At 37.5% G+C, this 24,774-nt stretch overlaps 3 protein-coding genes and 1 pseudogene across 3 annotated transcripts; 3 read left to right on the top strand and 1 right to left on the bottom strand.

Annotated features, from left to right (window-relative positions):
- Positions 1 to 558: 558 nt before the first annotated feature.
- Positions 559 to 12,316, bottom strand: LOC141837782 (putative sucrose-phosphate synthase 1). Its single transcript, XM_074725153.1, has 13 exons — positions 12,050 to 12,316; positions 11,836 to 11,925; positions 9,603 to 9,844; positions 7,830 to 7,893; positions 6,817 to 7,509; positions 6,366 to 6,482; positions 6,107 to 6,238; positions 5,808 to 5,984; positions 4,817 to 4,870; positions 4,688 to 4,750; positions 3,610 to 4,557; positions 2,230 to 2,357; positions 559 to 1,197 (listed from the first exon to the last, which is right to left on the bottom strand). The coding sequence occupies exons 1-13, from the start codon at positions 12,233 to 12,235 to the stop codon at positions 915 to 917; spliced, it is 3,177 nt and encodes a 1,058-aa protein (XP_074581254.1). The 5' UTR covers positions 12,236 to 12,316; the 3' UTR covers positions 559 to 914.
- Positions 12,317 to 14,722: 2,406 nt separating this feature from the next.
- LOC141839598 (DNA-directed RNA polymerases II and IV subunit 5A) lies at positions 14,723 to 17,247 on the top strand. The gene is made up of 4 exons (XM_074727383.1): positions 14,723 to 15,127; positions 15,707 to 15,886; positions 16,046 to 16,159; positions 16,892 to 17,247. Exons 1-4 carry the CDS (start codon positions 14,936 to 14,938, stop codon positions 17,015 to 17,017), a joined length of 612 nt encoding a protein of 203 aa, XP_074583484.1. The 5' UTR covers positions 14,723 to 14,935; the 3' UTR covers positions 17,018 to 17,247.
- Positions 17,248 to 18,730: 1,483 nt separating this feature from the next.
- On the top strand, positions 18,731 to 22,686 carry LOC141839597 (D-3-phosphoglycerate dehydrogenase 1, chloroplastic-like). Its single transcript, XM_074727382.1, has 5 exons — positions 18,731 to 19,331; positions 20,720 to 21,096; positions 21,418 to 21,528; positions 21,676 to 21,771; positions 21,846 to 22,686. The coding sequence occupies exons 1-5, from the start codon at positions 18,731 to 18,733 to the stop codon at positions 22,515 to 22,517; spliced, it is 1,857 nt and encodes a 618-aa protein (XP_074583483.1). The 3' UTR covers positions 22,518 to 22,686.
- Positions 22,687 to 23,656: 970 nt separating this feature from the next.
- On the top strand, positions 23,657 to 24,774 carry LOC141839672 (mitogen-activated protein kinase kinase 4-like; annotated as a pseudogene).

Raw genomic sequence — 24,774 nt, 5'->3', positions numbered from 1 at the left:
CTCGAGGAACTTGGAATTTTTCATCTTGGCAACATTTTATGCAACATTATCATGCATTCACAAACTTGGTCATCTTTTCTTTTGATCTCTAAGAAAGTACCCCTTTGTTTTTTTTCCTTGGAGTTAAACATGGAGCAAGCAACCTCAGAGTTAAACATGTACTAAAAAAAACACAACAAAATTTATCGCACATGCAAAATTCTAAAAAGAATTTATTGACTAATGAGTTTGGGATATGAGAATGGAAGATAATTAGGATGGTTATATTATGAGTTGTATACAAACTAATGAATTAAACACTTTAAACTTCCATTCATATCAGACATGGTTACAGATTAATAACAACTTTGTCATTGAATATAAAAGATTAACAACTTTAAAGACAAGTTAGCATCTTCTTGAAAAACTAGACTGTAGTTTGGAATTGGACCCGCAATGCCAGAGCTCAAAAAGAGCAATAAAATAACATAGAAAACATAGGAAACGAGCATTCAAAATAAAATAAATTTTAAAATTTTCACTATATATATATATATTCTTGTTTTGTTGCCTTACCAGTTACCACGTAGAAACAAAAATTTGATTGCTAATGGACTCGCTGTATCCCAGTTTAAGCAGGGTAGTCATATTTTACATGGAAATCCTCGGTGACTGTAAAAAAATATTTCTACCATCATCCTCTCGAAACCCAAGCATTGAAAAAAAAGCTCCAGTTCAGATGCTTAAGACAGACTGCTCTGTGTTTTATATTTACAAGATCACTGTACTTTATGTGCGATTAAAGCTTTGAGCTCTGGCGATATTTATTTCAAAAGCACCTCCAAAGAGGAACATATTGCCAGAAATCTGCAACATTATGTGTCCTTTGTTGATTAACTCAGATGTCTCTCGGTTTCCAGACTCAGAGAGGAGTGTTACTTCTTCTGTATGCCCAGTTTTTCTAGAGCAAATTTGATGTCACTCGCCACATAACCATCAATGCGAAGAATATTATTATGAGGGTTGTCAAAGGCCACAACATCAGTCAGTGGATAGCTTCTTGCGGAGTGGACCTCACTTGGAACAGTGTTGAAAGAACCTTTCAGTATTACAGATTTATGCACTCCACCGAGTAATCCTTCATAATCTGTATCACCACTTTCACCAACAAACACAGCCATATTCGAGAGCTGTACACCCCATCTAACAAATAAATACCTGCAGAATAAAGTAAAAGAAAGATGACTTCATAGAACTGAATATAACTGAAGTGAGGAGAACTAGTTTTGTACAGACTGACAAAAAAGAACGAGCCACTTTATTGGCTTGCACCAGCATTGGCTCTATTTAAAATCCAACCACAGTACTGATGATTGATAGGGAGCGGGGGCGATCAGTTTTGATCAATCTTTTGAAGGCTAGGGGTATAGAAATGGAGGGTGAATGGGGAGTAAATGGGAGGCAATGACACAGCCGCCCCTCTTTAACCCCTTCTTCTGACTCCATCCCTGTATGGAGCCCCATATATAATTATGTGAGCCTTCTCTTCCCCCTTGTGGTTTTCTAGAAGTTAACAAACACAGACTATAAACTCACATCCTAGACAATATATCAGGGCCATCTCTTTGTCATTTACTTATATGATTGCTAGTCAATTTGGGTATATCTCAGCAAGTTTAGAGTCAGAGTTAATATATTTACAATGATTTGGAGCTGTTTTTATTAGGCCATTGGCTTATATTCAACTCACTGGTAAGACTAAAGCAGTACTCATTTGAAAGTGGAAATCTTTACAGAAGAATTGATGAGAGTTGAGATTCTCATTGAAGATCTAGGTGATAACATAGGCCGGGAAATCTGATGCCGACTAACAATCAATGATCCAAACATCACTTTGCAAAGACAATATGAGATCCATAATTGCACTAGGTAGTTGAAAAGTAAAACTAAAAAGTATGGCACTGGTAACATAGTCTTCCAAAGATATTATATCCCAAACATGTGGTTGAAGTTTGTTCTAAGATAAAGTAAATGGGAAGAGGTTTTGAATCTTGATTCTGATGATGATCTGTATTGATGCTAACGAAACAGAGTCAGAAACATGATAAGGATTATTTATGAAGTAAACTATATTCTCTTCATTTTTAGCAACGTATCATATTTGTAAACCTCAAACAAGTCTCAGATGACAGAAATTTAAAACAAATCTAGCAAAGAGAAAAGTAACTGATTTGTCAACATTTCTGTCACCTTAGTGCTTGCGATCGCGAAGCTAGTACCGGTATGACGTTCAGCTTGCTACCATCGTGGCTATAAAGAACATGACAACGAAGGGCCTGGTTTCTCATCTGCGTCCGGAGCTCTTTAACAGGAGGAACCTGTGAATAATTTTCAGAATAAGCAATTATGCAATTACAGAGTAGTGTAGCCATACTTATTCCAACCAAGCAATTAAAACAGCACTATCAACAATGTGCCAAATAATTGGCAGCCCAAGTTGGATAGGTACATTTTGTAACTGATGTAATTAGATTTTACCCTGTCAATTGCATGCAAATTTTGAAAGACTAAGTGATAAATCATGAGAAAGACTAGACAAAATTGCAATGTAAGTTGTAACACTGAATAAGTTACATCTACAATGGCAAGTAGACATCTATTGTAAAATTATGATAATTTACTTGGAAGTTTTTATAAGTAGCTGATTTTTAAGCAATCTGTTATGAAAAATACCTTATTTTTACTTAACGTGTAATGATGCCATGTTTGGAATTTATTATACATTTAAGATTACAAACCAATAAATGGATAACATAAGGATTGAATCTCTACCAATATGAGCAAACTCAATTTCACTAATTATTCCAGCTAAGAAGACATGTCTAAAATTAGGGTGATTTGTAATTTACCAAAACACTTGCTTTCTATTTGGTTCCACCAAATCACACCCTAGTAATGAAAATTACCAAATAGTTTGGCCTTCAATTTTAAAAGTCCCTGCAAAGTTTGTTCCCAATGATTTCCTTAGACTAGATTGCAAATCAGCTTGTGGTCTGATTGTCACTCCAAAATAATCTGTTTGCATTCTTTGCACCTAAAATGTTCATTTCGGAGGCTAACATTCCAATTGTGCAACAGTGAATGTCCATGCAAAATGAATTCTAAATCAGCTTGCCTCAGTCTAAGGTTCATTTTGAAGTCTCTTACATCCTAATGGTGATCTAAAATGATCACTTTTGGGTTTCACACATCCTAATGGTATATGAACATAATAGTTTTCCCATGCCAATTGATTTCAAAATCAGCCTGCATGATCTATGGTTTAGCTAAAAGTGAGGGCACCATTTGGTAAAATTCAATAAAGGGTGTGTCTTGGGAAATAGCCCATCATAATATTATTTTGTTTGTTGTCAATAACAAATTAATGCACTAATATTCAATTTTTTCAAATATTATTAGTGACATTTTCTTGAGATTTTATATTTTTGTCCTTCATATATTTGAGAAGAAACACCGAAAACCTGAGGTTGATTCCACTAGAGTAATCATAAATCACCTGACAAGTTTGACAGCTTAAATTGCAAAGTTAGAAAAAAAAAGTGATCTTTATACAGTTAGGAAATGATTTACCAGAGATGGGTTCTTCACTTTAAATGCATGGCAAAAGGTTGAGGAACGTTCCACATCTTCAGTAACAATTTTTTCTTTTTCTCCATTTTGGGAATTAACTGAAGCAGCCCATCGAACTAAAGTCTTTTTCAACCCTTCTCCACCCCAACGATACTCAATTTGTGAATGATAGTCTATGTCAAGAGCAAAAGGTAGCTCAGAAGGATCAATAAGATCCTCTGAATTTGAAGATGGATAGTAGATATCACTTCCACTATTGCAGATAAAAGCATCAAAATCAGTAGGAACAATGCCTCCAGTTGTAAGGAGATTGTGTATCTCTGATATCGTTAAATGTGTTGCCAGAATAAAACCTATTGAACCTGACATACTGTCACTTGAAGCCACAAAAGTACTTTCTATTATTGAAATAAGATCTGCATTGATAACAGAGTCCACTGCAATCACAATAACATATTTCCTCCTCAACAACGGAAGCTTATGAGAGTTATGCTCAGTTCTTTCACCAGATGCAACTTTCTGTGGTCCTAAAACACCTTTCGATAAGTTTGCAACTGCGTTCTTCAAATTCTTCTCATTAGCAGTAGCAGCATCTTCAGAACCTGTGGTATTGCCAACAGTACCACTATCTTCACGTTTTTCACCATCTAGTGAAAGTTTTAAGTTTAATGATAGATCTTTGATATCTCTCAAGGAATCATTAGGTGAATCCGGTTCAGAATCTTCAAAACCATCATCTCTCCGCCGCCAATGAGGATGCCTTGGTCGGCACGAGAAAATTTTTGATAAGTATGTTTTGCAATGTTCTGGCCAGGAAAATTGATGAATATTCTTTAGGCCATTCTGCCGACACCGTGCCCATAATTGCTTGTCCGAAACAAGCTTGTAAAGTGCATCAGCTATTGCTTGCTGATCATGGGGATCAACAAGAATACCATTGTCAAGAACCTGGAACACAATAGGTTATAAAAAATTGAGAATCAACTCCACTTAGATGATCCACTTCAGAGCAGAAACAAAAAACCCAGTGTGCCAGAATTGTATCTTAGACAATAAATAGTGAAATCAAAGAGAAAACCTTGTGTATATCAACAGGGCCGCCATTTTTTGTAGCCACAATAGGTAGACCATTGGCTGCAGCCTGCACTAACCAAAAAATAGAAAAAGTTCACTGAAGGAAAGAAAAAAAATCTAATCACCAACTAACCTCTATCAGGGTAAGGCCAAATGGTTCGATAAAAGCTGGATTGATAAAAACACCCTGCAAAAGAGGCAAGACAGTAGCCAGACACGATTAACCTTTATGCCATAGAATGCTCTGTCAGAGTTGCAGTAATTTAGTACCAACTGTGAACTATAACTAGATACTGGAGTCAGGAAACAGAAGGTACAAAATAAGACAACCACAAAAGCCATAGAACAAATAAAATTCATCCATTTAGCTCAAAGCCAAATATTACCGAGTAACAGCACCAAATAAAAGAGTCGAAGTCCCAAGTAAAACATCTTGACACTTGAAAACTCTAATGGTATGTGAAACAGTAGAAGAATACTAGAGAACTAATCATTCTGAGCAAGGATAACTAATCACTGATAAAGAGAGGTTTAAAAACATTAAAAGGACCATTTCCGTCAGCTAGCCCAAATATCAAATTGACACAATATATAATCCAAAAAACAAGGGTGTAATATTGCTGATCATCATACTGCAAATGAAATGAACGCACACTTCCAAGCTACAACAAATAAAAACAAAAAAATAAAAAATGTAAGGATTGAATTCCACATGTAAGGAATCTCTAATTAGAAGGATGAAAGTTGAGGCAAGGAATGCCAGAATAGTGGTCCAGAAAGAAATAAAATCTACTAATCACAGATTCTCTTTTCACAATTTACTGTGTTGGACAATTTGCAAGGAAATAAAAATAGGTTAATTACTGTTTCAGAAGAAGTGATAATGAATCCTTCAGTTTTTCTTTCCCTTTTATTTCTTCCGTTTCTTTTTCTTACTAAATACACCCTAAAGACCATTGAAAAGATTCATTCTACAAGCTCATAAATCCAAACCACTAGCTCACATATTCATCAATGAAGGTATTGGAGAACAATTGCCTGTAAGTTGCAGCCCACTGTTTTTCCACAACAAAACAAATAGAAGCATTACAATTGTTATCTTAGTTTTAAAACAGAAATTGTACCTTTGTTTTTGCTGCCAGACGATAAATTTCAGGAACATCTGACTGCCTGTGATGTTTTGGATATGCCACTTGTCCATACAGATCATACTTGTCAATTAACTTTAAAACAGTAGTCAAAACTGACGAATTTGTACTTGACATTTCATCTATATCCTCACGGTTACCCATTATAAGAGTCTGCAATCCGTAAATTAAACTTGAATTAGTTATAGAAACTCAAATGTTAAAGTGTTGACAAATATCTATAACAAATAATGATAGTACACAGTTCTAATTGAAGTGAAGAAACTTCCACATACAAGATTTGCAAGCTCTCTTAGTGGGCGACATTCACCAAATGCTTTCACAAGAGTAGTAATGTTCTTTTTTGGGTCAGGCCTTGCAAGTGCAAGAATCATAGGCTTTCGAGGATTTGTAAAGAATCGCATTATCTGACAGAGTTTATATAAATCACATTTAGCATATAAATGAATGAGATAAAAAAAAATCCACCCCCTCCCCCATATACATATATTAGAAGGAATTCACTACAACTTAAAGCTAGTGTAAGTATGAGACCTCAGTCCAAATAGGTGGATCAGGGTTTGCTGGATTATCATCATTTCCTTCAGATTCACCATCAGCATCACCATCATGTGAAGCAATATGTTTAAATTCCATACCTGGAGGGATGACCTGAAAATTAACAAATAAATATCAGTATTCAAAATTAAAAAACACATCAAACAGATAGTTGAAGCCCATAGAAGTTACTGGGGAATGTTTGCAGTTTTTCAATCCATGATAGTCATTTCCACCAATATTTACTACATCAAGTGTAAAATTACAATTTAAACCTTGTAACTTATGATATTTACAATTAGGATCCCAGTTTTTACAATTATATACCTATAAACCCGAGTAATTATTTAGTAAGTGAGCAAACACAGTGAAACAGCTAAGAGCTATTTCTTAAATGCAGGCATACATTTAATTTTCAAAGAAAGAAACGAAATGAAGCGATACTTACAACCATACGAGGCATATAACGGCCATAACAGCTTACACCACGCTTGATTCTAGCTCGCAATTTCCTCTCGAGTATAACATCAAAACCATCATATAAGCGCCACTGTTCTTCTATCTCTTGTCTTGTACTTGTAATAACAATTTCAGAAGCATCAAGAGAAAGTTCCTCCGCCTCAATCCTCCGCATTATCTTGTAGGTTTCATTTATTTCTTCCCTTGTCTGTCGACCTTGCTTCAGTAGTTGCTCTAATTTATCTCTTCCAAGTGAGTGGCCTGTGAACAGCATAGGAACATTTAATGCTCCAGAGAGTAAAGCAGTAGAGTCGCCTGCATCTGCATAATGCCCATGAATAGCAACAGGCCATGCTGGCTTCCCCCCACCAATTTGCTCCCCTAGGACTTTTGACATCTGCATAACATGGCTAAGTGCACCATCAACAAATTCTTGAATATGTGGCCACAAAAGTTCTTTAGGAATATATTTATCTTTTGGTCCAAATGGAATGCGGATTATATATGCCCCACTGCTCTCGCCCATCTCATGCATATTAGAGGTTCTTGGAGTCAGCATTTCTGTTGGTTCACCATAGCTCCAATCAACATCTGGAGCTGATATTTGCCTTGTAAGTAAATCGACTCTGTAAACTCCTGGCATTGAACCCAATGCTCTTGCAAGTTCAACAACATACTTCACCTATAACACAAATCACCGAATAAACCAGATCACTTATCTAGCCCTGGATTGAAGTAAAACCCACAAACTGCTTGAATAATTCAACAATTTCAGAATTTTAAGTAACATATGGAACCAAGAAATGCAGAGTTGGCAATGATCATGCAGTCAAGTAATGATGAAATAGATTAAGATGAAATGCCAGTCAAGTAATTCCCTTATCCTACTCACAACTGCAAACATATGGGATGAGAAAGACTAATACCATATCCATGTTTGAAAGAAAAAATTAGGACTTATCATACTCTGACCTAAAGATAAAACTAGTTAACTACATGTACCTGACCACCAGTATCAGAATCACGACCAAGCTCCATGTTTTCACCCCGTATGAGACCGTGAATGCTGCATGGTAAAGAAGTTTCCTCATAAATGCAAAAACAATAGTAGAATGAAAATGGATAAGATATTGTCTTCCTGCCCATAACATACACACAAACAAACAAATGTGCTATACAGATATTGAACCATAGCTTAAGCAATACGAAAAAACTAAAAGTGATCTGGTCCAGATTAAGGTCAATGTGTCAATAATATAACATGAGAAAATATGATTCCATTAAATATGGTTGCCATTAAATATTATTTCAACAAATTACTTAAAATGGTATTAAATTATAGCTTTAGTCCTTGTTATTACATACATTTTAGCAGCATGTCCATTATGTATTTTACATACAATGGAAATATTAATGGTCAAAGTACTGGGCAACCAAAATAATAATAATAGTTAGTAAATTAGTATATGATTAAGCAGCATTAGTAGAATAGTTAAATGATAAAACGAGAGAAAATAAATAAAGATGGTATAGGCAATCTTAAAAACTAATAGATTCTACATAGTTAGACGAGTCAAATTGAGGTAGAAGAAGATTTTGGAAAACATTGATTAAGATAATTAAATGTCCAACAATTTAGTTTGCATAATTGAATTTTATTTTATTTTATTTTTTTGAGGGGGGGGGGGGGGGGGGGGGGGGGGGGGGTGAGTACAACTTCACCTATTACCAATGTAAAACGATAGGATCTTGGAGAGTTAACCCCTGACGTAATTCTACATTTATAAGAAAACCATTTATTACAATCTTAGTAGTTACAACACTAATAACTACAGTATCATTTAAATTCTTTGATTCATCAATATAATTATTAGATATTTGATTTTAAAATAACTAAATAAATGTCTAGAAACACTATCATAAGTTCTTTTATTCAGAAAAAAAAATAGTATGTTCCTCCTTTTCTCTATTATTTTTCAATTAAGTGTGCTATTAAATAAATAGTATTATATTTAACCTTATTGGAACAAAAACAAAATGTTTCTCACATGTTTATTTTATTTCTTTCAGTAATCCTTTCCCAAATTGTCATGATATGAACATCAACTTAAAACCTCTATAAGAACAATCATTGCATGTTACCTTTTTTTATAAATTGATACTAGAAAACTTTTCCTCTGACATCTTTTAACTCAACTTTGTTGCATAGCATAGTTAACAAATTATGCTTATCATCTGGGCGTATACTTCTACTTACTGTTCAGCAAATGTATCTTCTAAGAATTAGTGAATATCAGAGAAGCCCAATACAATGTTTTTTACTTCTTACCCCAGGAAATCATATCAAGAATAATAGTTAAGTTAGCTAAAAGCAAAATTCCAATTTGGTCCTGTAAGCCTAGGTTGGTTCAACTAGTTTAACCAAAAACAGGCCCGTCTGGTCCAGATCAAATCCCAAAACCAGAATAAAAAAGTAGGCCGACTCTGACCTGCTGATATAGTTTTGCAATTTCTAATATCTTTATGATTTTGTTATTTTTCCATAACAGATTGAACCTCAAGACTGCATCTATCCCAGCCCTCAGCACTGTCCGGGTCCATAAATATTGGTGTACAAATGAATTCTGAGCTTCTTCTAAAAATAATAAATGACAATGATCATGGTCATTCTTCTATATTCAAAAGCATATACAGATTGCAAATTAGAAGACAAGAATGGCATCTAGGGGAGCATACCAATATTTACGCCTATGCAATTGGCAACTTGGTCCTTACCTTATCAACACTATATATAACTTTTTGTCCTTGTACTGGCTTGCCCAGGCCTCAATGGCTTCAGCGGAGCTAATCCTCGGCATTCTGCTTCTGTTACTATCACCATGAGCAGACAGATCATTACTGGCATCTCCTTTTTCTCCTTCAGAAAGGTCTTCAGACATATCAGCAGTTGCATCGTGGCGAGCTCTTTCACGTTCAAGGCGGCGTTTGGATATACCAAGAGCTTCCTCTCCCTCAATCTACTCTTGGATATCAAAAAGAAACAGAGATTGGTTCCACAATATAATATAAAGCATGGCCATATATATATATTCTAAATTCAACCAGAAACATTGGCTTTCCTTCATATGTACTTAAAAAAGAAAGAAAGTTTCCTCAAATCACACCAGACAAAATCAAAAATGAGTTCAACAGTATGCAGATAAGATTGAGAAATACCAATGGATCTGTGTCAATTTTCAGTTCCAATACCAAAGAAGAAGGTAAAGTGGCAACAAAAAAAAAAAAACATAACCTAATGAATTCCTCCACTAGAATAGACAAATCCATTAGTAAATTTCACCTAATTTGGATTGCAATTGTCAGATCAAATTTTACTATTACAACAGGCAGCCATGAGTCTAACTATTTTTGTGTCAACTACATGGTTCTTATTTTTCTGTTGAACTCTATGTACACTTAATAATTAACATCAAACTTTGAAATCTCATTTCTAGTTGTCCCAGGCTGGAACGAGACGTGTTGGTGTCGCCATACATATTGATACACCATATTGAAGGCATTGAGAAGGAGGTGAAGAAAAAACAGGGGAAAAAAGAAGAGGAAGAAGATCTGAGAATGAGAAGGAAGAAAAGAATACCTCACTCCCACGGCAACTTCACATGGCACCGCATGTTCATAGTCTCCACAAAGCTTTATGTAGCGAACCCATACCTCGTCATTGCATGTTGTCGCATGCTCATAGTTTTCTCGAATGGGTCTCACGGTGAACCCTACCCATGTAGTTGCGTATCTCAGAAACGGGATAACAAGACAGAACTTACAAACGATGTAGATCACATGTGACTTTTGTAGATTCGAGCTTTGATATTCGATCTACAGCAACTTTTTGCATCCGTGAATGGTGAGATCCCATTTTTATCATATCGAATTTGTGTTTTTATTGGTATATTTGCTTCTTCAGTTTTATTCTTTCTGCGATTATGAGTAAGATGTATGTTATGGAATTTACAGTCCTCCTACTTAGCTTTCTTAGTGATTCTTTCTCTTGCTTCCAATTTCAAGAGTGTATGTCAAGTTAATAGCTGATTTTATGGGTTTGCTTGTTAGAGGTATGTTATGTGTTATTTTGCTCTGATAATTGGTAGTTAATAAAACTCTCAAGAGCATTAACATTAATAACTATGGCAATTTTTACTATTAGAACCGAGAAAAAATTTTATGCTTAGAGTGTTGCAAGGTTAGTTCTCAGCATCCTTGATGGCATATGCCTAAAATTTGAGATCATATATAACATATATCCATGATTAATGTGGTCAGTTTCACGAACCACTAATGCATATTCAACTTTCTGCAGTAGAACCAAACTTAAGCTCTAATATTGGATTCCATTAACTTGAGGGAAAGCACATTCATTATGACAGCTCCATGAATAAAAAGCTTAGAGATAAGAGATAAGCCCATTGCAAATACATGCTACTAAGCTTAAATAGTTCATTTTTAATGATAAAACAGATATAGTTTACCTTGAACATTAATGCAGTCCTTTGTTTCATAAGATCAAAACAAAGCCTCCTGCAACCTTTTGATGCCATTATTTTTTGCAATACTAGGCTACATAAGGTTTTATGATTGACAAGATGCAAAAATGTCTACAATTAACTTTACTCGACCTCATGAAGACTAGCTCATGGAATATCTTTAATTTGAAGAAAAAATCAGTGATACCTCCTACTCCTGTCCTTCGGATATAGATGCAAAAAAAAAAAAAAAAAAAAAAAAAAAACCATTAACAAGCAAATCAAACGTCGGTCAACTGCAGTAACACCTAAAAATGATTAAAGATATATCCTAAAATTTGACCCGCAAACATATCCAACAATTCGGGACAGTTAGTAATCCCCAAATTTCACTCCAAAAAAATAGCAGGAAAAAAGACCATATGACTAGAAATCTGGGAGAAAGCTTAGGACTACAAATCTTAAAAAATAAATAAATAAATAGCAATCACCTCCTTCTTCTTGCGAGCCAAATTCCAAATCCTCCAACACATGTTCTCCAGCCTCGTGTTCCTCTCCTGCGGGCTCCTCATAGCCGCGGCCTACCAAGACCAAATTTCTCACCCCATAAAACCACTTTTTCCTTTAATCGAAGAACAATATCCCTTCAACCGGGGGCGCGGAGCAGAAATAAAAAAAAAAAAAAATCGGACTGAATATCATTACCCGGACCCAGGTCTTGTACAGATCCGTCTCGTCGAAGCCGGTGATAACCTCCTCCACGAAGTATCGGGTGGGGCTAAAGCTCCCCCTCTCCCGCAGCAGCAACGAGGAGGCCTTGGCGGCGTCGATGCCGGGGCCGGCGTCCAGTATCGCCTCTAAGTAGCTGTTGATCCAATCATTCCCCGCCATAGCCACCGCAGCACACTGCTCGAAAGAAAGGGAGAGGACGGGAAGGAGGAGAGCTCGATCCCTCCCTGCTTTCCACCCCTCTTCCGCTCTCTCGGTATTTATACTCCCGTGGTCTCCTGCACCAGCAGCAAGCAGCAGACGGAAGCGGTGCGGACAGGCAAGCAACGGAGCGAGAGAAACGGGTACGAAAAGGCAGGCTCCGAATCTCAAAAGTCCCCTGTGCCCGTCCCCACGAAACCGCTATGCGGCATCGACCATCCACCGTTGATGATCGCTATGGAAGCTACTGGAAGACGATGGCGATGTGCGTTCTCATAATTTTTTACATGAGGACACGCTGACGAAAATTAACGGACGAGGACTGAAGAAGTGGGAGATGGAACATATTCCAAGAATTATGCTAATAGGTAAATTAAAGGTGGCTTTTTTATAAAAAAAAAACCCCATTAAAATAATATCTAAATAAAATTTTCATTCCAAAAAAAATTATTTTAATATTATTTAAATCCGTACGTACCTATTACAACCTACTATATGTAAAATAAAATTGCTTCTGATTTATTAAAATTATTATATATGAAATAAATTCTATTTTATTAGATGGAATGGGTATGACTCGGCATCTTCTTCGTTGGAAGGACAGAACAAATCGTGGAATGCTTATCTTATCTTTTCTCTGTATCTTCCATCAAATCAAGTGCTGTATCATTTGTTTAAGGAGGAGCACGATTCTCATGCCTTCTGGCCGGTGGTTTGCCTTTGTTGCTTAGTCGCAGTGGTGCCTTAGTAGCGTATGATATGGACTAAAGGTGTTAAAATTGGCGTTTTTGTACTACAAACAAAGTTATCTCCACAATTAAGATATAATAAAGACATGCGAAATATCTTTCAAGTACACTTTGTCGTGGTTTTCTTGACTTGGGATTGGGCCGCAGTTGGGGCTTATTGGGCCAGGAATTAATTAGTATGTTATAACAGAGTGTGGAATGACACTTTTGTAGGTCATATAATTAATTCGTGCAAACGCTCCTCTCTGATGCGGACGCCACAGCACAATTGAACTGATTAAATTTAAATTTTTGATTCAGTTGATTTAGAAGGTTTTTTTTAATATCAATTTAATATATTCATTCTTGATTTTGAAAATTTAAATTTGCTTCTGAGACATAGCTGAGTTGATTACGACGCAGCAGAGTTGCAAAAGAGGATCAAGAGCTCCCAATCCTGACAAAGTCAGGCAACACCCTCCTACATCGTGACCAAATATAGTTTCTCAATTTACCTCCTTTTTTCATTCAAATTTGGGACCGACAACTAGGGCCGACCGTGTGGGGCCCTAGAATTTTTTTAAATAATTGTTATTATTTAAAAAAATTCCACCTTTTACAGAAGACTATTTAAAATTATTAAATATTTTAATTTTTGATTGAATTAATTAATTTTTTATCGATTTGATTTATTTGATTTTATATAGAAATTTAGTTGGTTTAGTTTGTAATTACAAAGTTACTTTCTACGATCTAAAATTCAACTTCTAATACTTTGTCCACTTTAACAAATTTATCTTGTATTAATCAACTTAGTTATACCATCGTCGTGTTTCAATTTTAGAATCATGAAAAAATTAATAAGAGGGTGATGTTTTTAATAAATTAGTAGCAAGATGATCATAATTAGCAAAAAATGATATTAAATAATGTTTTAATCAAAATAATACTAAGGTAATTTTTTTAGTATTTTAATTATTGATTTTTTAAAATTTTATTTCATTTTTAATTAGTTATTAAAAAGATAAAAATAAAAAAATATTAGAAAAACATTTGTATTTAATTTATTTATTTTATTAAAATCTTAAAAATAAAAGTATCAATAAAATTAAAAGATTGTTTTGAGTTTAATGATATCATTTTTTAAAATAAAATTTTACTGACTTTAATATGAAACTCCATAAAATAAATAAATTATTATTATTTTTTATTAGGTTTGATGTTGGATTTAAATAAAGGAAATTTTTTATTTTAATTTAAGGTTGAAAGAGCTGAAGGATATTTTTGAAATTAAATGATCTCCTTAGAAATATAAAACTGCTATCCGTTCATCTAAGTAAATTGCCGTATTTATTCTCTGATGCCAATGTCGGCAACAAATTTTTTAATTTTTAAAATTTTTTTTTATTTTTAATTCGTTATCAAAAAGATATATTTTTTTACTTTTATTATATATTTTTGTATTTTTTAAATTAATTTTATTAAGATCATGAATTTAATGACATTTTTAAAATATTTTTTATCGTCATTTTAATATAAAAATTAATAAAATAACCAAGTTATTATTATTTTTTAATTTAGTTTGACGTCGGATTAAATAAAGAAATTTTTTATTTTAATTAAGATTGAAAGAGCTAAGGATATTTTTGGAATTAAGTTATAAAACTGCCGTCAGCCCTTTATAATTACGCATTAAATTGTCTCCGGTGCCAACTTTCTCTATCGAACGCTGCCGCCAACAAACCCTAATCCCCTCCTCTCCCCTCTCGAACGCCGCAGCGACGCCGCCAGCAAACCCTAATCCCCTCCTCTCGAACGCCGCAGCTTCCCTTGCATTAGCTAGCGCTCCGTCGCTTGTCTATCCTAAACCCCTCCTCTCGAACGCCGCAGGAGCTTCCCCGTATTAACTAGCTCCGCTCCGTCGCTTGTCTACATGGATGAATCTGCAAACCGTTTGTTCCGTATTCGACATACGGTTATGCAGATGTTGAAGGATCGTGGGTATCTTGTGGCTGATTTAGAGATTAACATGACCAAGAATGATTTCCTTCACAAGTTTGGGGAGGGCGTCAAGCGCGAGGATCTCTTCATTAGCAAGTCCAAAAAGAACGACCCCGGCGAGCAGGTCTGAACCTACTCCTCCAATCTATCTTTTTTTTTTTTTTTAATTGGCGTCTGACCTTGTTATTTCTTCATAGTTTGAATAAAGAATAAAATTCTGAATTTTTTTTTACGGCTTTGTTGTATTCATAGAGGTTGGTTTCTTTCACAAATCCAATGGCGTTAGAATGTGTATTTGTAGTCATTCATCTACTAAAAAGGTTACATGTGTTATTAACCTCCATCAAAAAGTTCTATTTGTACTTCATCGCAGCTGATTTTCAAGGGGAGAACTCTATTTTAGAAGACAAGGACAGATATTTCTTGCTCAATTTTCCTTTTCCAATATTGTCATTTATAAGTGTTTTCTTGGAACATCTAGCTTAACTGTACTTTGCTTTCTCTTGAGCTACATGCAATAAAAGGAATTGAATATAAATGTGATTTAAAATATAACTGAATAAATAAACAGTCTATTGTTAGCAATCATTTATTGAAAACTAAAAAATATATCTCCAATTTATTTATCATTTCTCATTGTGAACTCTAGGAAATTGCACAGAAATAAGAAATTTCTTTAATGTTGGCTTTTCTTTTGATCCAGATATATGTTTTCTTTCCCAATGATGAAAAAGTTGGCATGAAGCACATTAAGAAGTATGTTGAATTGATGAAATCAGAGAATGTACCTAGAGCGATGCTAGTTCTTCAGCAAAATCTGACTCCATTTGCAAAATCGTATCTTCTGGAACTGTCATCAAAATTTCATTTGGAGGTTTTTCAGGTCAGCAACGAAACAATAGCTGGGATTTTTTTTGTTTTGTTTTCTCTTTTTGCTGTCTTGATTAGTATTGCAAAGGCATTTTATCTTGTTTTCATGTGCCTTTTACTCTTCTAAATTTAATATTAAAAACATAAATTTATGCGCACCTATGAATCCTAGGAGGCTGAGTTGCTGGTGAATATAAAGGAACATGTACTTGTTCCAGAGCATGTAGTTCTTACTTCAGAAGAGAAGAAGACTTTATTAGAGCGGTATACTCTGAAGGAAACTCAGGTATGGCTCTACGAGTCATGGTCATTAATTAGCAATATTTTCAGTTTCAGCTTTGCATGTAAGAAAAAAATGAATCTTTTTTTTATCACAATGATAGCAGGTAGAGTATAAAAGGTAGGTTGTCATTGGAAAAACTGAACCACTTATTTCACAGTTATAAGCTTCAATTGTTTACCTTAGGCGAATAGTATAGTAGTTATTTCGGCAAAAATCTGTCTATTTTACCATCTCATATACCTCACACTAGAATATTGGTAGGGAGTGATACTTTCTTTGCTTTCAACTTTCCTTAAATGTTATCGTTTTTATATGTTCTAGGAATTTTATAGTCAAGCTAGTCATTGTTACATCCCTTTTCTACAATTAGTGTATTGTGTTTGCTAGCTACATATTGGTTCTCGACTAAATGTAGGAGGAGATGTACTTGAATTCTTTTTAAGAACTCCATGTACATCTTAAAAGTCTCAAATTCAAGCTATTTCAGAAATCAATCCAATGTTGCCACTCAAGTTCTTTTTAACATTTTCAACTTTCAGATCATGATGGTACTCTGTTCAAAACCTCATTTACAAAAACTATACTGAGACTCAACCTAGTTTATGCTATTATAGTTGTGTACAAGATCAACTTGCTGGCTGTTTGATTTTACATTAGTGCAAGTAGTTTCTTTTTCTACAAATAGTTTTCCCACGTCTGTATACAATGTTACTTACGCGACTATTTTCATCCCAGCTTCCTCGAATTCAAATAACTGATCCAATCGCAAGATACTATGGTCTCAAGCGAGGACAAGTGGTTAAAATCATTCGGAACAGTGAGACGGCCGGGCGATATGTGACCTACAGGTATGTTGTCTAGCTATGCAGAGTTGCTCCCGTCGATTCGCTGAGCCTCTTGGAGTCTGCAGGGAGCCGAACATAGTCGGAACTTATTCAGCTTTGTATCAGTAAGATATTTATCTTGGTCCAGTGCTGAGTTAATTTGTGTATCAACTTGTCTACAAACTTATCGAGAGATGGTTCAAAATTTGATTTTTGTCTATAAACTGTTTGTGATTAAGACTGTGGAAGAAAGTTTAACATCATCAGTTGTCTTAAAAACATAGTGATAAAAAGTGAGCACCATGCTTTAGTCAAAATTGACTATTAAGCGGGCTTAATTGTTAAAATATTTTTCTTTTATTCGACCTCTTAGAGTTATAAATGAGTTAAGTTGAGTTAAATTTTGTGGGGTTGAAAGCTTGTTTGATAGTGTGATTGAGTCAAGCTAAACTGAATTTAAAATGAATCATGTCATTGGTATTATTATTCAAGTTTGATCTGATTTTTTTTAGTGAGTTTTATTTAAGTTTGACTTGAATTGGAATTGTTTAGATGGTATTGAATTTTTAATTTAAGTGTGTTTTATTATTTAAAAATTTTATATTAAATTTATTTAATCGATTATTAAATATGATAATATAAATTTATTTATTTATTTAATATGTTTATAAAAATTTTATTTATAAATATAATTTGATTTATAAATGTTATTTATATAACACTTGCTAATTGCTGTATAACTAACTCATAATGAGAAAACTAATGATCAAGGCAGAAGGTAACAAAACATTTATAGAATTGTAAAGCGGCTCATAATCTACCACCAATAAACACTTGGATATGCGAGAAGTGAAAACAGTACTTTTGAGGCATAACTGAGTTGGTTACGATGCAACAGATTTGTAAAATAGGACAAGGATTTGAATCCTAGCGAAGTCAAGTAATACCCTCTGCGTCGTGATCAATTACAGTTTCTCGATTTACCTCCTCACAAATGATCGTGGGACCGTTAAGGTAATAGATTTCACCTTTGGCAGAAGAGAAGTGAAAGTGGTAAGCTGGTTACCAATTTTAATATTCTTAGAACCTGTTTTTCATACAAAAATATTTAACAAAAAAGAAATGAAAATCTTTAATTATTAAATCTCTGACATTTTAAGCATCTCCAAACAATCTATTTTAAGTTCATTTCTAAAGACTATTATTCATTTATTATTATAAAAATGTATATTTTATTAAACGATTTTGCGTTAGTTTCGCAGCCGGATTCGTTGCTTTCGTGAGAGTACCAGAAATCAACGCTACTCCACTCGCGGCCATACAACTTTGTTTATGGTCGCACCCATACTTTCAAATTCTTTTGATCTCCGTTAATTTCAAACGCTGAAAACATCTTGGCCGTCCGAATCCACAGATCGAGAAATGAGGAATCAAGATCAGAACACCTCCGCGTGATCAACGGTGGATGCGTTCATTCTAAGATCACGTTACAATACGAATAGTTATCATTTCTTTGGTCCCTCGGCCGCATAGGAAAGTACCAGCGCTTTCTTTAATTTGGGGACGTTCGTCCCGCACGGCCAAGGACATCGGACGGTCGAGAAAGAAGAGGATGTATGGTTTTGTATGCGGTGTGGGACCTGCAAAATTTCCATTTTCGACCTCCATTTCATTATTTAAAGCAAACAAGTCCTCCGTTTTTTAATCAAACGGTACTTGTTTTGTGAAAAAGCACGAAGAGCTCTCGCCGATGGCTACCTCCGTTGCCGCCGCCCTAACCCTCATCCGATCGCCGGCCATGGCGACGGACTTCCATTCCATTCTAACGATCTCTTCCTCCGTCTCCTTCGCCACCTCCCGTTCCCCTTCTCCCTTCCTTGGTCTCCGCGTCGCCGGCGCCCGCGCTGCTACGATATCGGACCTCGGACGGAAGAGCCATGGCCGGGGATTGCTGATCGTCGCTTCGGCCTCTTCCCGTCCCATTGTTCTTGTGGCCGAGAAGCTCGGAGAGGCGGGGCTCGCCCTGCTCCGCGATTTCGCCGAAGTGGACTGCTCGTACAATCTTTCTCCCGAGGAGCTCTGCTCTAAGGTGGCGCAGAGCGACGCGCTGATAGTGCGGAGCGGGACGAAGGTGACGCGCGAGGTGTTCCAGGCCTCGAAGGGGCGGCTCAAGGTGGTCGGCCGGGCGGGCGTCGGGATCGACAATGTCGACCTCCAGGCCGCCACGGAGAGTGGGTGTCTAGTCGTCAATGCGCCCACCGCGAACACCATCGCCGCCGCGGAGCACGGGATTGCGCTGCTTGCTGGCATGGCTAGGAACATTGCGCAGGCTGACGCCTCCATGAAAGCTGGTAAATCCCCTTCTTTGACTTCTTGTTACTCTCACCTGGAAAAAGGAAGGAAGAATTGAGCTTTTATTCTTTAGACCGATAGTGAATGAGGGAGCAACCTAAATACGTACGTAGTTTAACTGCCTAGATCATTCTCTGTGGCTAAAAGACAACTCTCCCTCTCTCTCTCTGTTTCTTTGATGAACTTTGTCTCTTGTGATTTACAAGAAAAAAAGCTACTTGTCACAATAGAATTCCCGTCACAAATGTTGTGACGTTACGTTGGATTTTAAAATTAAGATTAAATCCTGATCGTAGATTGAATGGATGATTGGAGAATGGGTGATTGTGATTGAACGGTCTAGTTCCCATCACAAATTTGTGACAGGAATATGTAGTGACAAGTAGCATCACTCGATTTACAACTTGTAACGTCTAGTTACGTGCATTTATAGTTTCCATCCACAGATGTAGGAGGATGTGCGAGTTATAGAGCTAAAATCATGCTTTTCTTACTTTCTGTACTTGGTGAAACTAGGAAAAGTTTGAATTGAAAATCCAGTTTGATTATATTCGAGATAAATTTATTTGCCAACTTCAGTTGCATTTGTGTAGTAAACTACTGTAATTTAGAAGTGGCTGCATGTCCTTTTATACAACAGCATATGCCAATATTTGGATCAATCACAGCCGTTTCCTTTGGTGAATTCTTTTCCCAACTTGTTCAGGTATAGGTATTAATCGTTGAATGGAGACATTCATTAAGGATATGATGAACATCTTGGATACTACCATTTTTTGTATTGCACAGAAATATATATAAAATGCTTTGTTTACAGCAAAGGCAATGTAGCAACTCACTTGAAATAATCCGTCCATCACTTTACTGAAAAATAACGAAGTTTTTTGGTCCATGTTCAATCTTTTGTTTGGAAGTCGGACAATTTACATTATTTATCTGCTAGGCATGCCTATTCATGTTTATGTGCATGCATTTTGGAACTTACTGGCTGTGAATATGTATGTTGCTGGTAGTAATTGCTATATTTACTATTGCTCATGGTAGAATTATTTCTTGTAACTTAAATTGAAGAGATGATAACTTTTCGTGATCTATTTTATGATTGGGCATTCGTCAATGAACCTTGGTAATTATTATGATTCTAGGATATACCAAGCTAATTAAACTCAGCAGTGGTTGCTTGAATGATGGTTCCCAAATTGAGGGGTGATTCTTTTCTGATGCTGGTGAAAACTTTCAGGCATTCTTTTGTTACATGTTTATAGAATTTGCAGATTCTTGTTACCTAGTTACCTAGTGCTTCTACATCTGTATCATATCATTTTTTTTTTCATTCTGAAACTATTAGTTGCATATTCTATACAAGTTGACATATTTTTACGTTCAGGCAAATGGCAGCGCAACAAGTATGTTGGTGCTTCTCTTGTTGGAAAAACACTTGCAGTTCTTGGTTTTGGGAAAGTTGGATCTGAAGTTGCTAGGCGTGCCAAAGGATTAGGAATGCATGTGATCGCTCATGATCCATATACACCTGCTGAAAAAGCTCATGCCCTCAGGGTAGAGCTTGTGCCATTTGACGAAGCCATATCTGTTGCCGACTTCATATCACTCCACATGCCACTGACTCCCACCACTGCCAAGCTTTTGAATGATGAAACATTTGCAAAGATGAAAAAAGGCGTGAGAATCATTAATGTTGCCAGGGGTGGAGTCATTGATGAAGACGCTTTGGTCAGAGCTCTTGATAATGGGACTGTTGCTCAGGTAAGGTTTTTTCTTTCAAAATTTGCTGGATGCAGACTATGCCTTGGTAACAAAATCTCCAATTTTCTATTCTCTGGACCTGTGTTGTTAGTTCTTAAATTCCTGAAACAAGTGCTTGTGACATTCATGGAGTGACAAGGATACAGCTCATTACTGGTGTTGGCTTAGAAAAATTGGACATTCAATTCATCCTTGATGCTGAACTGTTTTGAATTTTTTTTTCAAAACTTTCTTGGGTCTGTTATAGAAGTATTAGATTGACATTACATGGATGCTCACACAGCTACTTGCTTTTTCTAACTCCGCTACAAACTGAAACAGGCAGCACTTGATGTATTTACCGCAGAGCCTCCACCAAAAGACAGCAAATTGGTGTTGCATGAGAATGTTACTGTGACACCTCACTTAGGAGCTAGCACAGTAGAAGCTCAGGTAGGTATCATGTTATTTAATTAAGTAGAATTTCTTCAAAAATTAAACTTCTACTATCCTTCAATTCTCTCATCCAGCATTTTAGCTACATGATATGATGTTAAAACAAATTTCTTCAGTGTATGTCATTAGTAACACTCTATTCAGGAAGGTGTAGCTGTAGAAGTAGCAGAGGCTGTTATAGGAGCATTGAAAGGCGAACTCGCTGCTACTGCAGTGAATGCGCCCATGGTTCCTTCCGAGGTGATATTACAACACATCCTCCATTATTTATCTGTTCACAAAGCATGTATCATACTAATACCAATCCCTCTCAGGTTATTTCTGAACTTGCACCGTATGTGATCCTGGCAGAGAAGTTGGGCAGGCTAATTGTCCAACTAGTGGCAGGTCAAAGTGGGATCAAGGGGGTCAAGGTTGTGTACAGATCCGCTCGAAATCCCGATGACTTGGACACCCGCATCCTTCGTGCCATGATCACGAAAGGGATCATCGAACCCATATCCAGCTTGTTTGTCAACATTGTGAATGCAGATTATACAGCCAAGCAAAGAGGTCTCCGCATCAGCGAGGAGAGAATTTTCATTGACAGCTCCACTGAGGCCCCTCTGGACTCAATCCAAATTCACCTGACCAATGTGGGTTCCAAATTTGCCAGTGCAGTGTCGGAGTCCGGCGATATAACAGTGGCAGGAAGGGTGAAAGATGGCGTGCCACATCTCACCCTTGTGGGATCTTTCAGCATCGATGTGAGCCTGGAAGGAAATGTGATACTGTGCAGAAATGTGGATCAACCTGGTAATATCGGACGAGTTGGAAAACTTCTCGGGGAGGAGAATGTGAACATCAGCTTCATGAGCGTCGGCAGGACTGCACCGAAAGAGCTAGCTATAATGGCGATCGGCGTGGACGAGGAGCCCGGTAAGGAAGCTCTCAAAAAAATCGGAGAGATTCCGGCTATCGAAGAGTTTGTGTTCCTAAAGATATAGAGGGAGAGGCACCCTGGTTGCTGTATTTCTATGTTTTCAGTAATGTTCCAGCTATTAAGCAGTTTTGATTGATCAGGTATCAATAAGTTCCTGGCTAAGGTTTCTGTTCAAGTGCCATGAGTTTGAGGTCTTCTGATTCACCTCGACGTTTTTAGGTCCCTACAAAGAAAACAATCTGTTTTCTTTCTAGATTAATGCATTAATTTGTTTGCCAAATTATGTACTGACTAATGGAGCATTCTTTTGATTGACTGGTTCAATCATCAAGATCTGTTTCATTTGGTGTTTTGGAGAGGAATAAAAATGTGTTTTTTTCCTCACCCATTTTTGCTGGATTGTGCTCTGCTCAATGAAACATGATCCTTCAGATCGAGATTTACCCGGTCAATTTGCGGCTCATCCGGAACAAGCTTCACCTCACCTCGAGGGAGCTCGTTCTGCTCCAGAGAGAGTGCTAGGAGTTCCAAAGGATACAAACTGACGTCAATATTAGACTAAAAAAATGCAATATAAAATCAACATGACACACTCAATTGTATAGTTGTAGATCTCAATGGATATGAGACTCACTGCATGTCATATTGATTTCATACTGTATTTTTTTATAATATCATTGCTCATATATAAATAAAACAGACTTGTTTACCAAGATTATTTCTTTCAACAATATTAATAATTTTTATAGTATATAATTTGATTTTTCAGAGAGTTTAATTAACCTGTCTGAACACAAAGTTAGCTAGCTTCCACTAAACAAAAGGACTCTTGTCTCTTCTTCCACTCAATCCACCATAAGAGTCAAGAATGACGGCCGCTACATCCACACAGGTTAACAGCCACGCATGACTTGTGACTTGTACTATAAAAATTGGACTTAAATTAAGGGTGAAAATAATAATAAAAAAACATTTCTTATTTTTATTATCATAGTGCCTTATTTTGAAAAAAGAATAATAAAAATGTCTTATATTGCAAAAATATACTTACCTCAAAAATTTCCTTCCGCTCCATTTTCCAGGAACCATCCACCATCTCCATCAGCACCCCCACAAATAGCTCAAATTTCTCGATTTCTATCGGGGTGGTGTTTACTATATAAATCACAGACCTTGTTTTCTCTCACCTCAGATTCGGAGTCTAACCCAACAATGACCACGCGACCCGAATTCGGATCCGGGTTTGGATCCGAAGCGGTCCCCTCGACTCAACCGAGTCACAGCCAGGCCCGCCCCCGCCGCCGGCAGCAGAACCTCACCCTCCCCTTTCCGCAGCGGGAGCCCTCCCCCTCCGCCCTCGCCGTCCCCCTCCCCCTCCCCCTCCCCCTCCCCCTCCCCCCTCCCTCCTCCCCGTCCCGGCCCTCGAGGACCTCGACCGCGTCAGCCGTGTCGGCAGCGGCGCCGGCGGCACCGTCTGGAAGACACGCCACCGCCCCACAAACCGCCTCTACGCCGTCAAGGTCATCCACGGCCACCACGACGAGGACATCCGCCGCCAGATCTGCCGCGAGATCAAGATCCTCCGCGCCGTCGACAGCCCCTTCGTCGTGCGGTGCCACGGCTTCTACGACCGCGGGGGCGAGATTCAGATCCTGCTCGAGTACATGGACGGCGGGTCCCTCGAGGGACGCCGCTTTGCGGACGAGTCTAAGCTCGCCGGCGTCGCCCGGCAGGTCCTCTCGGGGCTCGCCTACCTCCACCGCCGCCGGATCGTGCACCGCGATATCAAGCCCTCGAACCTCCTCGTCAACGGCCGAGGGGAGGTCAAGATCGCCGACTTCGGGGTGGGTAGGATGCTGGCGCGGACGATCGAGCCCTGTAACTCCTCCGTAGGGACGATCGCCTACATGAGCCCTGAGCGGATCAACACCGATCTCAACGAGGGCTTTTACGACGGCCGCGCCGGAGATATTTGGAGCTTCGGGGCGAGCATACTCGAGTTCTACTTGGGTCGATTCCCGTTCGGGGAGCAGACAGGGAGGCAGGGCGACTGGGCCAGCCTTATGGTGGCGATATGCTACGCGCCGCTGCCGGCACCGCCGTCCACCGCCTCGCCGGAGCTACGGAGCTTCATAGCTTCCTGCCTGCAGAGGGAGCCCGGTCGGAGGCTCACGGCTGAGCAGCTCCTCCGCCACCCCTTCGTCACCCAGGCGGCGAGTGCGCCGCCTGACCTATCGTCTCTCAGACTCGATTAGCCGCGACGCGGCGTTGCTGTTTTTCTACAAAACCCCTCGTAGAATAAAAGAATTTGAAGGCAGAAA

The sequence above is a fragment of the Curcuma longa genome, chromosome 11, assembly GCF_044706935.1.
Source record: "Curcuma longa cultivar G26 ecotype Majalengka, Jawa Barat chromosome 11, ITB_CL_G26_1.1, whole genome shotgun sequence".
NCBI classification, from domain to species: Eukaryota; Viridiplantae; Streptophyta; class Magnoliopsida; order Zingiberales; family Zingiberaceae; genus Curcuma; species Curcuma longa.
The sequence above is the reverse complement of the archived record's forward strand: the minus strand, read 5'-3'. Positions and strand labels throughout refer to the sequence as shown.